Source organism: Aquarana catesbeiana, linkage group LG02, assembly GCF_042186555.1.
Source record: "Aquarana catesbeiana isolate 2022-GZ linkage group LG02, ASM4218655v1, whole genome shotgun sequence".
NCBI classification, from domain to species: domain Eukaryota; kingdom Metazoa; phylum Chordata; class Amphibia; order Anura; family Ranidae; genus Aquarana; species Aquarana catesbeiana.
In genome coordinates this window covers 652,529,552-652,544,517 of record NC_133325.1, presented here as the reverse complement: position 1 = coordinate 652,544,517, position 14,966 = coordinate 652,529,552, and the positions used below count along the sequence as shown (strand labels likewise).

The 14,966-nt window shown below is 43.2% G+C and overlaps 1 protein-coding gene across 3 annotated transcripts in view; it reads right to left on the bottom strand.

Annotated features, from left to right (window-relative positions):
- Positions 1 to 14,966, bottom strand: part of GDPD1 (glycerophosphodiester phosphodiesterase domain containing 1) — a 163,957-nt gene that overhangs the window by 32,701 nt on the left and 116,290 nt on the right. For all 3 annotated transcript variants that reach the window (XM_073616525.1, XM_073616523.1, XM_073616524.1), the window contains 3 exons: positions 12,760 to 12,805; positions 8,766 to 8,887; positions 3,831 to 3,920 (listed from right to left, as the gene is read on the bottom strand). In XM_073616525.1, coding sequence (XP_073472626.1) covers positions 3,831 to 3,920; positions 8,766 to 8,887; positions 12,760 to 12,805 — 258 coding nt within the window. The remainder of the gene's footprint in view (positions 1 to 3,830; positions 3,921 to 8,765; positions 8,888 to 12,759; positions 12,806 to 14,966) is intronic.

Genomic DNA, 14,966 nt, shown 5'->3' with positions numbered 1-14,966 from the left:
GCTTTGCACAATAAGCCAGAGTTAGTGGAGGAATTTTTGTGTCTGGATGGAGAAGAGTCTGGGTTGGTGGAGGTTGTACCAGGGGATCCTAGTTTCTCTGTCCCGTCAGAATCTGTGTCTGTGATGCCGTCTGTGGTGTCAGTGTCCCCCCAGTCTGTGGTTCCCCAGTCAATGTCAGAAAGTGTGGTTGTCAAGTCCGTGTCTGCACCTATTGCTTCTCCTAGTGTAGTGAAGGCAGCGGAGGGTGCTGGACCAGAGTGTATGGTGGTGCCAACCCCTCCTCGGCATAGCAGAAGTGCGGATGGAGTGAGGGATGGATTGGATGATGGTGGAGGGGGAGGTGGGAAGGGCATGAAGGTGACCGGTGCAGAATGCAAGGTGAATGATGTGGAAGTCGGGGTGAATGATGTGGGGGGGGGGTTAATGTGGGGGTTTTGGAATCACATCCTGATGGTGATTAGGTCTCAAAATGTTTCTTAGCCTGGATTGTGTTTAAGTTGAGGTTTGGGGTTTGTAGTTGTCATTATTTCTATGTTATCTTGTCAGGGAAACTGTTTTCTTTATTTGCTGATGTAAGCACGCTTGTTTTTGTTTAGTTGTTGTTTATTTTTGTGTAAATATGTTTTTATTAATGAACTGTATGTTTGTATGATTTTTTAATAAAAAAAAAATTACAGAATCACAGTATATATAAAATAATATGCAAAGTGGTTGGAGGGAAGCTTCAGAATGGCAAAGCTCCTTGTTGGAAATACACATGTGACTTTGGGCTCAATTCGCAAAGCCTTACAAAAGAATAGGGATCTTTATTTTTTTAGCCATGTGACCTTAACGTTCAAATATCATTGGATTCAGTGGAAAATAAGTAACTTTTCAGCAGTAGTAAACGTCAAGGGCTCATTCACACAAGGGGGTAATAAAAGCAGCTGGCTGAGCAAACGCACACTATTCAAGGTAAAGGGGCTGTGGCACAACCACCCTGCAACTGCGTGCAATGCATACGGTTGTGGTGAGGTGGTTCAGCCTTTTGTGGGCTAACACCGGTCGGGAGGAGATGACATCGCCTCCCAGCCGCCTGTCAACTGCCCTCTGAAAAACAATCCACCACAGGTCAATTCGCAGAGGGGCAGCAAGCAGTGCCACACATCTGAAGGAGCCCAAAGAGAAATATGGAGGCTGTCATTGCTGACCTCTACTGTCACTGGTGTCTAATGGCTTAATTTGCTTCTGAAACTAACTTCACGTACTTATTATTTATTTATTACAGGTACTTTTATAGCGCCGTCAATTTATGCAGCGCTTTATGGGTTACAGATTTAGAAAGTATTAAAGCCATAGCCAGGCAACTAACATTTTTGGAAGGAGAGTAATATAATTTAAAGTGTATATCCACTTTAATTGGTCTAATTGGTTGTGTTTTCCCCATTCAAACCTACCTCTTTTTTATTTTCTATACACCTCATGGCAGACTACAAGCATTTCTGAACAATGTCAAAATTAGTCCTAATTTACTACAAGTTTGGATCACTCTTCATAGAGCATTTAACAGGCAGTGAGGAGGCATTCCTCACTGCCTGCTTTAACCCTTTGAACCCTGCACAAGCGCGCCAAAGCTGCTTGCAATGCAGTTGTATTCAGTGGGTGGTACTTCCCATTCAATGTGACAGCAGAGATAACCATGTGGTTTTACCATACCCTAACTGCTAGTGTAAACAAGCCCTAAGTCTGTCCCATATATAAGACTTAGGACAGCTGAGTTTCCTGTCACTAACATACATTGCAGGAGGCCAGCTTCTAAATCGTTAACCCTTTCTTAGGACAGCGTTCAAATCTAGTTTACAACTGATAATGAGCTCTGCCAGCACAGAAAAGACAGGGTTAAACATTTCAAAGAACCATACATGTTAGACTTTAATGTCAGACAGTGACAGGCTGGCGTGGAGCTTTCAGGAGTTCTTATGTACCAAACTAGGGGATTTCTAGCATTTGTTATTACTCTGATTGCTTATGGTGGTGATGTGGAGGGGGGATGAATAGCGATGACTGGAACTGGTGATGGGAATGCTAATTTGGCAGATGGGCATCAATATAACATTTGATGCAAGAATATATGGTCTCCTGTATGACATAAGACTGAATCCATTTATACCAGTGGAACTCTTTGTTCTGGTATACTTCTATCTAACACATAACACCACAACATACTCAGCTGACAATGCCAGCTACATATGGACACCCGCCATTTGATCACTGTCTCTTTGCCAGGCTCCCTAAATGTTGTTTAGGCCAATTTTCTTTGCTGCCAAGATATTAAAGGTCCTGTAGAAGCTATCGATGTGAAACGCGTCAACCTCTTGGCTATCCAGCAAAGTCAACCATGAATTAAGGATATATATACAGCCTGCTTTAAAGGGAGTTTTTCCCATGAGATTTTAATATATTATTCTAAATATTTGCAAAACAAAATTAATTTTTTATATAATTTTATGTGCTTGTCCCTCCTAGTGCTATTAAAGTCCAACACATATTGTTCTTTCAAATGCCAAATTCAACAGATGTGGTACATTTACAATAGCCAATCATTCTTTCTAATTGCGACAGGGTTAAATATGGCAAACACAGTTCTCCACCCCTTCATAAACAAAGAGAACAAAGTAGGATTTTTCAGGGTTGGAGTTCTCAGAAAAGAGCATCTAAAATGGTAATCATCAATTATTTAAATTTGAAGTTCTGCTATACTACTGAGAACATGTGACAAATATAACATACCGTATTTTTCGCTCCATTGGACGCACTCCCCCCCCCCCAAAAAATGGGGGAAATGTCTGTGCATCTTATTGAGCGAATGCTGACCAGGCCCCCCCCCCCCGTCGCCGCCATGTCAAAATACTGACTGCCAGGCGATCTCACTCACTCACAGAAGACAGAGCAGCCCCAGCGGCCGAATGGAGTATGGCCATGGCGGCCGCTCTGTCTTCTGAGTGAGAGGCGGATGTGATGACGTCCTCGCCAGTCGCCAGGCACAGGTCAGGCTGCATTTCATGGGCACAGGTAAGTCTGCATTTCATGGGCACAGGTCAGGCAGCATTTCATGGGCACAGGTAAGGCTGCATTTCATGGGCACAAGTCAGGCTGCATTTCATGGGCACAAGTCAGGCTGCATTTCATGGGCACAAGTCAGGCTGCATTTCATGGGCACAGGTAAGGCTGCATTTCGTGGGCACAGGTCAGGCTGCATTTCGTGGGCACAGGTCAGGCTGCATTTCGTGGGCACAGGTCAGGCTGCATTTCGTGGGCACAGGTCAGGCTGCATTTCATGGGCACAGGTCAGGCTGCATTTCATGGGCACAGGTCAGGCTGCATTTAATTGGCACTGGTAAGGCTGCATTTAATTGGCACTGGTAAGGCTGCATTTCCTGGGCACTGGTCAATATTTTAGTACACCATTTGGTTCAGAATATGTTTTTTCTTGTTCTCCTCCTCTAAAACCTAGGTGCGTCTTATGGAGCGAAAAATACGGTAGGTGTTATCCCAATTTAGCTGCAAAAATTAAAAAACACAGAAGTTTAGGCTGGGGTCGAAGTTACTCATGTGGTGGCCACTGGCGCCAGCTGTCGGAACACAAGTGATTTGCTGGAATCCCCACCAAAGCTGTAGCAAGCAGGATTTTATTAGGGTACCACATTAAATACATAACTGTGACAGTAGCTTTAGGTTAAAGGGTTAACATTAACACAGATAAAACTTAGATCATGGTATTCGTGGGTAAACAAGGGCCGAGAAGCAGCAGTACAGATCATGAAGTGTCTCCAGAGTTAATGCCTTCTCACCTCTTTGTGGCACTTCTGTACAATCTCGTAGTCGGCATTACCCCACACAGTCAGGTGTTCTCTTTTGTATTCTCCTACAAGTTCAGACACCTGGGGAATATACAAAGCTCATGTTAGAAGGAACATTTCCACCCACGTTGACTTTCTAAAAGATCTCAGATAATAAGGCACAATAGAGTTTCTGTCCTTCAGCTGAAATGGATGGAAAAAGGTTCAATGTTGTCTCACCTACTTTGCCCCCATTTTTTAAAGTACAACTGCAGAATGAGAGCTTTCATTTTGTTGAGGTTTTGGAAGGCAAAATAAACCTGGGACAGTAAAGGGAAGTAAGGGGAAAAAGGGGGAAAACATGGAAGAAGAAAGCAGGGAAAAGAGACAAAAAATAATAATAAATACTTTATACTTTTTTTCTGAATGTTCTAGTTACCTGCCAGTTTACACTGACACACCAGCCTGGATGTTTGAGTCACAAACAAGTAGATCATTCGGGATAGTGGGAATAAAGTCAGAACGTCTTATCTGCTTACTATCTGAGTACTATTTTAGAACTTATTTATACTTATGGTTGGGGGGCATAAAAACACAAGTCTGAGCTGCATTTTTACCACCACAACCTCCCCCCCTTCCCCACTGGCCCCCCTTAACGTGAAACTTCACCCAAAAGGGGAAGTTCCATTTGTCTGCCTCCTTTCCCTTTGCCGCAGCAATCCAATCGGAAGTTTGCCCCGCCCCTCCCCCATCTCTCTTCTTGGATACATCACAGGTCCCAGCAAGCTGCGGGACCATTCACAATGCGCAGCTCGGCTATTCACAAAGTCACAACCGGCTTCCCAAAGTAAACATGCAGGCGCCTGACCCAATGACGGCTGAGGAGCCAGCTCAGATGAGGACGGCGCTGGATCCCTTGATTGGTAAGTATTATTATCCATACAATTTTTGCCTTATATCGGGGTCATAGTGCCTAGCAGCAGGACTCATATCACGGTTATTTTGTTCATTATTGATTTTTTTATTTTTCACCATCTATGCACCTAGCGCAATTCTTTATTTATTTTTACTTGATTGGTAAGTGTCCTATTATATTATTATACTGCTGACTTTTTTTTTTGTTTTTAGGTTGAAGAAGCAGTTTAAGCTGCAATGGCAGTGGACAGGGGTGTACACAGGTCGTGGCGAGAATTAAACTCAAATGCATGCAATTGTGGGGCAGACGTTTAGGCTGGGTTCACACTAGGGGGGTTAATATAAAGTTAGTGACACCCCTAAATTGGTTCGCAGAACGCAGTGCGAACTGTGGAATCGGATTGCATGGGTCTGAACACCCATGCGATCCGATTCCAGTGTGGACAAAAAAAAGGATCCTGCACTATTTCTGTCCGAATGCGATGCAATTTGTGAGATGCGATTTTAGCCATACAAACGGTATGGCTGAATTCGCACTGCACAGACATCGCATGTGATGTGCACAGGCATGCGGTGCAAATCACATGCGATGTCTGGCATTGCCCCAGTGTGAACCCAACCTAAAGGGTTAAAAAAGGCAGTGAGGAGGCGGCACAATACCATCTCACTGCCTGTCAAACACCCTCTGAAAAGTGATCCATCAGGGATGGCTCGTCAGTGGGCTAGTGTAAACCAACTCTAATGCCCCGTACACACGGTCGGATTTTCCAATGGAAAATGTCCGATCGGAGCGTGTTGTCGGAAATTCCGACTGTGTGTGGGCTCCATCGGACATTTTCCATCGGATTTTCCGACACACAAAGTTGGAGAGCAGGAGATAAAATTTTCCGACAACAAAATCCGTTGTCGGAAATTCCGATCGTGTGTACACAAATCCGACGGACAAAGTGCCACGCATGCTCAGAATAAATAAAGAGATGAAAGCTATTGGCCACTGCCCCGTTTATAGTCCCGACGTACGTGTTTTACGTCACCGCGTTTAGAACAATCGGATTTTCCGACAACTTTGTGTGACCGTGTGTATGCAAGACAAGTTTGAGCCAACATCCGTCGGAAAAAATCCTAGGATTTTGTTGTCGGAATGTCCGAACAAAGTCCGACCGTGTGTACGGGGCATAAGGCTGGGTTCACACCAGTGCGAATTGGATGTGGACTTCCACCGCATCAAATTTGCATGTCAGGAGATTGTGACTGGCTCTTTATGGAGCCGATTCACACATCTCCGGAGCAGCTCCGGTGAGAATTGCACAGGAGTCCTGTGAGTTTTCTGGTCCGTTTCAGGTCTGAACTCAGCCAAAAATTCGGGCTGAAATCGGACCTGAAAATGGTGAATGGAGACGCATCGGACTCCTGCTGTGAGCCCCTCTGTTCCTTAGTGTGAACCCAGCCTAAAGCCTCGTACACACGGTGCGATTGTTGGACAACCAAGCGTCTGATTTTTGTCAAAAGAGCGTGTGCCAGGATCTTGTCTTGCATACTAACGTTACACAAATTGTCGTGCCACAAACACAAATCTAATGACGTACTACGAGGAATTTCTGCTCGAGCGCCACCCTTTGGGCCCCTTCTGCTAATTTCATGTTTGGAGAGCATTGATTCCGATCATGCGTGTTTGTACTTTCGACTTTTGTGTGATGGACTTGCGTACTGACCATCCGAATATCTGACGTGGAGCCGTTGTCCACCGAAAATTTACTAGCCTGTCATCCAACATTTGTTGGCTGAAAATTGGAAAACAATTGTTGAAAGGAGAATACTAACGGTAAGAACTTTGGACAACAGCATGTCAAACGACAATCCCTTTCTGATTTTCGTGCCGTGAGTACGAGGCTTAAGACCCCATATTCACTATACAACTTTTGTTGTCTGATTTCCTTTAGATTTACCAAAACTATGTAGTGCAAGCTCCCGCCTGATTGCTTACAAATTGAAAGTGTTTAGGTTTGACCTCATCTTATATGGTTTTGGTAAATCTAAAAAAAAAAAAATCTACAGAAAATTGTATAGTGTGTATCCAGCTTAAGAGTCTCAAAGTATTGAAGCCTTAGTAGCATTTGCACAACAGCTGCTCAGTAAGGATGAGCTCAGGCGTGTTTGCACACTCCACGTGCAGAGCCCGCCAGAAAGTCAGCATGGCGCTGCGCTAATCACAGGCAGTGAGACATTTCCTGATCTCTGCGGCCGTGCATCAGGAAAATATCTCACTGCCTGTGATTAGCCCAGTGCCATGCCGACTTTCTGGCGGGCTCTGCACGTGGAGTGTGCAAACACGCCTGAGCTCATCCTTACTGCTCAGCTATGAAAGATTCCATGTATCTTTCATGACAGGTTTCCTTTCTTTTAGAAAGCATCTTCATTTTTTTTAAGCTATATTATGACTTCATAATATGTTGTACGTTATGTAAGATAACATACAACACACTGATAAGATAAAAGAGAATTTTAACCGGTTGAAGACCAGTGCACAACGATATACGTAGGCACAATGGCACGGCTGCGCGAATGGGTGTACAGGTACGTCCCCTTTAGGACGCAGCATTGTGGGCGTGCGTGCACGCCGCATGCTATGTGACCGTGTCTGCGGGTCCCGCGGACTCGATGTCCGCTGGTGTCACGCGATCGTGTCAAGGAATGGCAGAACGGGAAGATGCCTATGTAAACGAGGCATTTCCCCGTTCTGCCTAGTGACATGACAGGGATCTACTGCTCCCTGTCATGGGGAGCAGTGATCGCTGTCATGTCCTAGGTAGCCCATCGCCCCCACAGTTAGAATCACTTCCTAGGACACGCTTAACCCCTTGATCGCCCCCTAGTGTTTAACCCCTTCACTGCCAGTGTCATTTATACAGTAATCAGTGCATTTTTATAGCACTGATCGCTGTATAAATGACAATGGTCCCAAAATAGTGTCAAAAGTCCGATGTGTCCGCCATAATGCCGCAATCACGATAAAAAACGCAGATCACTGCCATTACTAATTAAAAAAATTAATAATAAAAATGCCATAAATCTATCCCCTATTTTGTAGACGCTATAACTTTTGCGCAAACCAATCAACATACGCTTTTTTGCAATTTTTTTTTTTTTACCAAAAATATGTAAAAGAATACATATCGGCCTAAACTGAGGAAAAAATGTGTTTTTTTATATATTTTTTGGGGATATTTATTATAGCAAAAAGTAAAAAATATTGCTTTTTTTTTTTCAAAATTGTCACTCTTTTTTTGTTTATAGCGCACAAAATAAAAGCCGCAGAGGTGATCAAATACCACCAAAAGAAAGCTCTATTTGTGGGAAAAAAAGGACCTCAATTTTGTTTGGGTGCAAAGTTGCACGACCGCGCAATTGTCAGTTAAAGCGACGCAGTGCCATCTCGCAAAAAGTGCTCTGGTCAGGAAAGGGGTAAATTCTTCTGGGGCTGAAGTGGTTAAACATAAAACTTGTATGTACTACAGATCAACGATAATGATGATTGTATAATTATATAACGCAGCAGGGTTGATACCAACTATTTACACAGACAGAAGGCTTTACAGGCATTTCGATTGTATCATAGTCAGTGACCCTTCCAATGAACTCTACCAGAAGACTCACTCACAGCAAAGCTTTAGCAGCATTGTCTATTAGCTGTATGCATTAAACACAAGGCCAGTAAACAGACTAGTCCGACTGCTAAGAATAGTAAAGTGCAACGTGTTGAATGCCTATAAATGAATATTCCCAGTTGAATTTAGACGTTTCATCTGAGGAAGACGTATTGATAGATACAAACTCCCACATGTGAAACCTCTTTTGAAGGTTGGATTGAGAGGAAGCAACAGAGAGGAAAGAGAATAGGAACTATTTATAAGATACAAGTGGTTGTTCTCTAAGCTGTGCATGCTACACAGGAAGGAAATCACCAGGCCTTCTAGCAGCACTGACACTGCTCACAATATTATTCAGCCACCTCTCTATGTTCTTTTCACATACCTTTTTTACAAGCACATCGTTATTCACTTTGATGTCTATGTTGATGGGCGTCTCTGGAAATGCTTCAAATACATCTTTCAGCAGAGGGATTTTCTTGTCTTCTCCGCCATCACAGCAACAATCTGGGGGAAAAGTTTGCCGTTGCTTAGGAAAGTGTAAGCCGCTAATCAACAGATATTATACCAACAAACACACATAGTACAGTTCTGGGTGTGATTTGAATTGGACATTTTTTTTAAATAAAACTGACTTCTATGTAACCAACCCTGTTGCCTGACCATTCAGTTCAACAACACTCTTCCCATGAGATTATTTGTGCATTTAATATATTTTATACATGTTATTTACCTGTAAAAGCCTCCCTTGTGTAGACGTCCAAAAAAGACCTGAGGTTGCTACTGGGTGCCACCATCTTGGATGTGATGTTGGAAGCTCCAGCAGATTAGGATAGGGTTGCCACCTCATCCCTTTAAACCCAAACACATATGAATTACACGGGTTCTGAGGCTAATTAAATGCAGATAAGGTAACAAGTGAGTTTAATTACCACCTTAATCAGCCACAGAACCTGTGTAGTTCATATGTGTTCGGGTTTAAAGGGATGAGGTGGCAACTCTAGATTAGGAGCTGTCATTCAGGTGACACTCTATGGCTACTTTAAAACTGAGGCGGTTTTCAGGCGTTTTAGCACTAGAAATAGCCTCTAAATAACACCCTAAAACCGCCTCCCATTAATTTCAGTGTGACCTATCACACTGGGGCAGTGTGCTTTTGGGACGTTATAAAAAGTCCTGCAAGCAGCATCTTTGGGGCAGTTTGGGAGTGCTGTATACAGCGCTCCCAAAATGCCCTGCCCATTGAAATGACTGGGCAGCGCTTCCAAAGTGCCTGAAAAGCGATTCGGAAACGCCGCAACACAGGCACTTTTAACCCCTTCTTCCACTGCTAGCAGGGGTTAAAAGCACCCCACTAGCGGCCAAAAAACACCACTTAAACAGTGGTAAAGCACCGCTGATTTTAGCAGGGCTTTACTTGTGTTTAAGCCGTGCTTTTTTTTTTAACGACCCGCGCTGGCAGTGTGAAAGCAGCCTATAGCATTTTCTTTCCCTCCTCACCCAGCAGATACGCTAAAAACGTTATGTAGGAAGGAGGTGGAGGAGCTTGGCCAGCACAGAGAGTAATTAGAGAGAATAAACCTTACATGAGCAAGGAAGGATAAGACCATGCTAGGGAACTGACACTTTCTGGAGAGTGAATTCTCTAATAAATTTAGAAGCACATTGTAACTCAATAAAAACTTGTTTTTTATGAACGTTTACCTGAAAAATTGTAAGTTGGTGACAGTATGTCTTCAATGATCTCTGTACCGTGTCAGGTTCCTGGTGGGGTGGCTCAGGTAGGTTCAGACTATCCATGTTCATATTTGCCAGCACACCACAGATCATCAATGGCATCCTAAAAGCTTTGTTTTTTGTAGAATGTTCACATCACAAAAAAAGATGCAATGTTTCGGTTGCCTGACGAAGGGGTCCTGTGTGACTCCGAAACGTTGCACCTTTTTGTTGTGATGTGATCATTTTTCAATAAAAAAAGCTTTTTGGATAACATTGATGATCCGTGGTGTGCTGGCAAATACAAACGTTGATCTGTGAGTGTTCCAGTTGCCAGCTGGATGTCACTATTTTTGGGCCTGATCCAGGAACGTGTACAATGGGAATATTAACATTATCTTCAGACTAGCATCCAAACTCGACGAAGCTCACCCTTAGTGGCCACACCAGACTTCTTTTTCCTTACACGTCAAACTTCTAAAGGGAGATCTCAGGCCAGCTGGGAGAAACAATCTCCCTGGTGTATGTCTGCCATGAGGCCTCCTCCTGAGTCAAACTGGACATGGCTAGTAGAGCTCAGACACTCCAGTCATAAAAATTGTACCAAATGCATTTTACAGGACTTTTTAGGTGGCAGCAGCTTTATTATGAGAAGTTCTCAGGATGTCACATTCCTCAACCCATCATGGGCAGCATATCCAACAACCCTCTGGTGACACCATCTCTGTAGCTTGTTCTTTCAACCTGCCCACATTCATAACCACAGGTAAAGATAGGGATGTAAGCTGACTACAAAGCTGTGCTACTTGTTCAAATATAAATCAATAGTTGATTTACAAGATGTAACTGATAGTTTTTCAAAACTGTTACAGAATGCAGCATACGGTTTATTATAGGACAATAATGATACTTATGTAAACATTGATCTGTGACTGTTGTATGTATAAATGACTGGGCCAGTTGCAAGTCCTGAGAAAATGAACATTATTAATCAGCACTATGTAGCAGCTGGCATAGGTAAGAATAATCAATTCTGGCTACATTAGGTGTATTCAGGGTGGCCATCCTGGATGCAATTATTGTAAAGCTAATGATCAACTGACCAGATAAAGTAGCATGACCAGGCAGGGTAAAGCCAACAGAGTTAACCAGGCAGGATGCTACCATCCAGGTTAATGACTAAGCAGGATACAACTATCTTGGTAACAACCAGACAGGATAAAACCATCTGGGTTAATGACTAGGCAGGATAAAATTGTGTCAGGCTAATAACCAGGCAGTATAAAACCATCTGGGTTAACAAACAGGCAGGTTAAAGCCTCTTTCACGTGCTCAGTGGGGAAACTGCTGAAAATGTCTGCTCTGCTTCAGCAGAGCTGACACAGACACAGCCTACTCTCCTCTGAGCGGTCAGATGTAAACAGATGGCCTGTCCATTTACACCCAACAGCTTTCTGATCTGATAGACAGATCAGGAATGGATCCCCATCTGTCTGCTTTTAGCGGATAGGATTGGATGTGAACGGACACATGCCCATTGACACCCAACGCACTATAGAGGGCTATGGTTTGTCCAATTGTGTCCGCCTAAAAGACTGACAGGTGAACCCAATCGGTCCGCTCATGTGAAAGGGGCTTAAAAGTATCTGGACGATAACCTGCAGGATAAAACCATCTGGCCACTAACCAGACAGGATAAAACCACCTAAGTTAATAACAAGATGGATAAAACTATCTGGGTTACTAATCAGGCAGGATGAAATTATTATTATTCACGATTTATATAGCGCCAACAGTTTACGCAGCGCTTTACAATGTATAGGGGGGACAACACAATTACAGTACAGTTCAATACAAAAGGTACAGGAGGGTCCTGCTCGTAGAGCTTACATTCTAAGGGAGGGGGTGATGGTACAAAAGGTAATAGCTGCAGAGAATGATTTGATGGGGGTGTTATCTGGTTTATCTGGTTTAATAACCAGGCAGGACAAAACCATCTGGGCTAATAACCAGAAATGATAAAATCTGGCAGGGCTCTGAGGAAGAAGGTCATCCTTTGAAACGCGTCAACTGGCAGTGACTCCTGTAATCTCCTTTGATACGATCGGGAGTCTGCTAACATCTTGAATAATTGCTATCATCTGGAGACCACTTGTATCATGAGCTTTTTGTTTATACATTTGTGAGTAGTTTTCTATTTTACTTCTAAATAAAATATTTACCTAAGCATAATGCACAAAGTCGGTGCGCCCTTGTTTTCCTTCTTTTGCCTATGATAAAATTATACTGTGCTAACAGATGAGGTTAGTAATCAGTTTTGTACTTGATGTTCTGTGTATGTGTGACAGTACACAAAGTGTATACTCATTTTATTGGCAGCCATACACACAACCTCATTGTACAATTTCATTTAAATCTACCAAAAGATGTAATATGGGAACAAATCTACACAATCCAATTAATCTCTATCCAATTGCACACGCCTTTACATTACATATTTGTCAGGAATTTAAAGGAGATTTTATGAGATTGTATAGTGTATGGTCATCGTAACCTCTTTTCACCATACAAACTAGACATCTCCATTGACTGATAGGGACTTGAAACCTGTGCAAATGTGGAAGAATTCCTTTTCTTCTGCCACTTAAAAATGATGAAATTACCTTTTTCGAAAGTCACATCTAGTTGAGACAAGTAGGGAGGCAGATCCTGCAAAGACAAACATACAATTAACTGCTAACCAAACAATTCTACTAATTACCGATACAAACAGTTGTAAGTACACCATCAGCAAAATCCTAATCACAGTGTAATATGATATCTGTCGGAGCCACTATGTGTAATTCTACTCAATTTTTTATGAATCCCAAGATAACATTCTATTAGGCCCCTTTCACACTGGGGCGGTTTGCAGGCGGTATTGCGCTAAAAATACCGCCTGCAAACCGCCCCTAAACAGCCTCCGCTGTTTGTTCAGTGTGAAAGCCCGAGGGCTTTCACACTGAAGCGGTGCGCTGGCAGGACGGTTAAAAAAGTCCTGCCAACCGCTTCTTTGGAGCGGTGTATTCACCGCTCCTAAACCGCTCCTGCCCATTGAAATCAATGGGACAGCGCGGCTATACCGCGGTAATACCGCAGCTATAGCCGCGCTGTACGAGCGGATTTAACCCTTTTTCGGCCGCCAGCGGGGGTTAAAACCGCACCGCTAGCGGCCGAATACAGCCGCAAAAACGACGGTAAAATATCGCTAAAAATAGCGCTGTTTTACCGCCGACGCCCCCACCGCCCCAGTGTGAAAGGGGCCTTAAAGCTGAGCTCTGGAATAAGCAAATATTGTCTAAATACAGGAGACAGGTGTTTGCATTTGAAGTGTGGCATATTTCTTCCAGATCTATGCAGTAATCCAGTGTGAAACCTTGTCTCTGTACAGGAGCTGTAATAAAGACCAGTCACTGCCGCTCTTTCTCCTTGTGCACAGTGACTGGTCTTGCCTCCGCCCCCTTCTGTAGTTTTATTGCAGGCAGCCTGTAGTGGGTGGAGCCTACTGGGTTCCTCCCACAGCTCTGTTTTCTGTCCTGGCTATGTACAAGACAGTGATGATGTCACCACTACTTTAACAAAATAATAACTGGCTTTGCAAAGGCATTCAGTGCACACAAAGTGTTAATATAAAATCCGGTGTGGCTATTGAGGAATGTGTATAAATGAAAGCTTTTGGTGTCTAGAGTTCAGCTTTAATTCAGCTCCATCACAGGACTGCATTACCAATATGTGGAAAAGGGGCCACTCCAGGGGGGCTGAGCCCACCAGAAGATTGGAGAATTCTAAGCTGGGTCCCCTGCTAGCTAAGCATTTCAATCAGGCTCCAGGAAAGCTGTAGGGGCACAAGCTTGTACATGAGAATAAATGAACTGAGATGATGGAAAATGTTACACACCTCCTCTTTGTTCCTGTCATGTTACTAATGTAAAGAGAGGCCTGCTCCTCTTATTTTCCAACTTGTACATCTATAACTTTATTGGAATATCACACAGCCTGCAGTGCATATACAGTATGTGTGTGTTTATATTTTTTCTAGACATATCTAATATGAATATCATTTTAATATAATCATTCTATATGATATGTCACTATATCTAGCTAAACAGGAAAACAATAATGCCACAGAGAAGTAGTGGTACTTGACATAGGGGGCATATTACAAAAGATGATCAGGTATAGTGGCCATATGACAGTAGAAGGTCAAAGATAGTGGCCATATCACAGGAGATGGACAGAGACTACAGACATGGAGTGGCGGGAGACTGGGGCCATGCTGCAGGAGACTGTCAGAAACTGGGGACGTTCTCAGTGCCAGATTCAACTCTGTGGAGGCTCCTAGGCAGTCGAAACCTTGGGGCCCTCCTTGCAGGTTTCAGGAGGTGCACATGCTGAACTAAGTAGTGTGCACATCAGTGGCTAGATTGAGATGACCATCACTTCTGTACAATGCATGTATGTAGGGTGCACCACATTTTTTTTTAAAGGAGATGAGCTTTTAAGAGACAGCCTGTAATGTGAACCTGATGTCTATGGTTTATATACTTCAAGTTGTTATTGGGTACATTACATTATTTTCGCTACAGAATGTAAAGTTTTCATTTGTTTGAGTTGATTCATTTTTTTTCTATCTTTTGTAAACAATTTAAGAAAGCTTCATTGTACCTGTCTTTCAAGATTAAATCAGCATTATTTTGATCTGTTGATGTAGGGCTCTTAAACGGTGTGGGGCCCATAGTTATAACGTAGATATTTGCGAGCACACAAAGGATCGGCACAAATGGGTAGTTTATTGCATGATCACAACACACGAAAGGTGCAACGTTCGGGA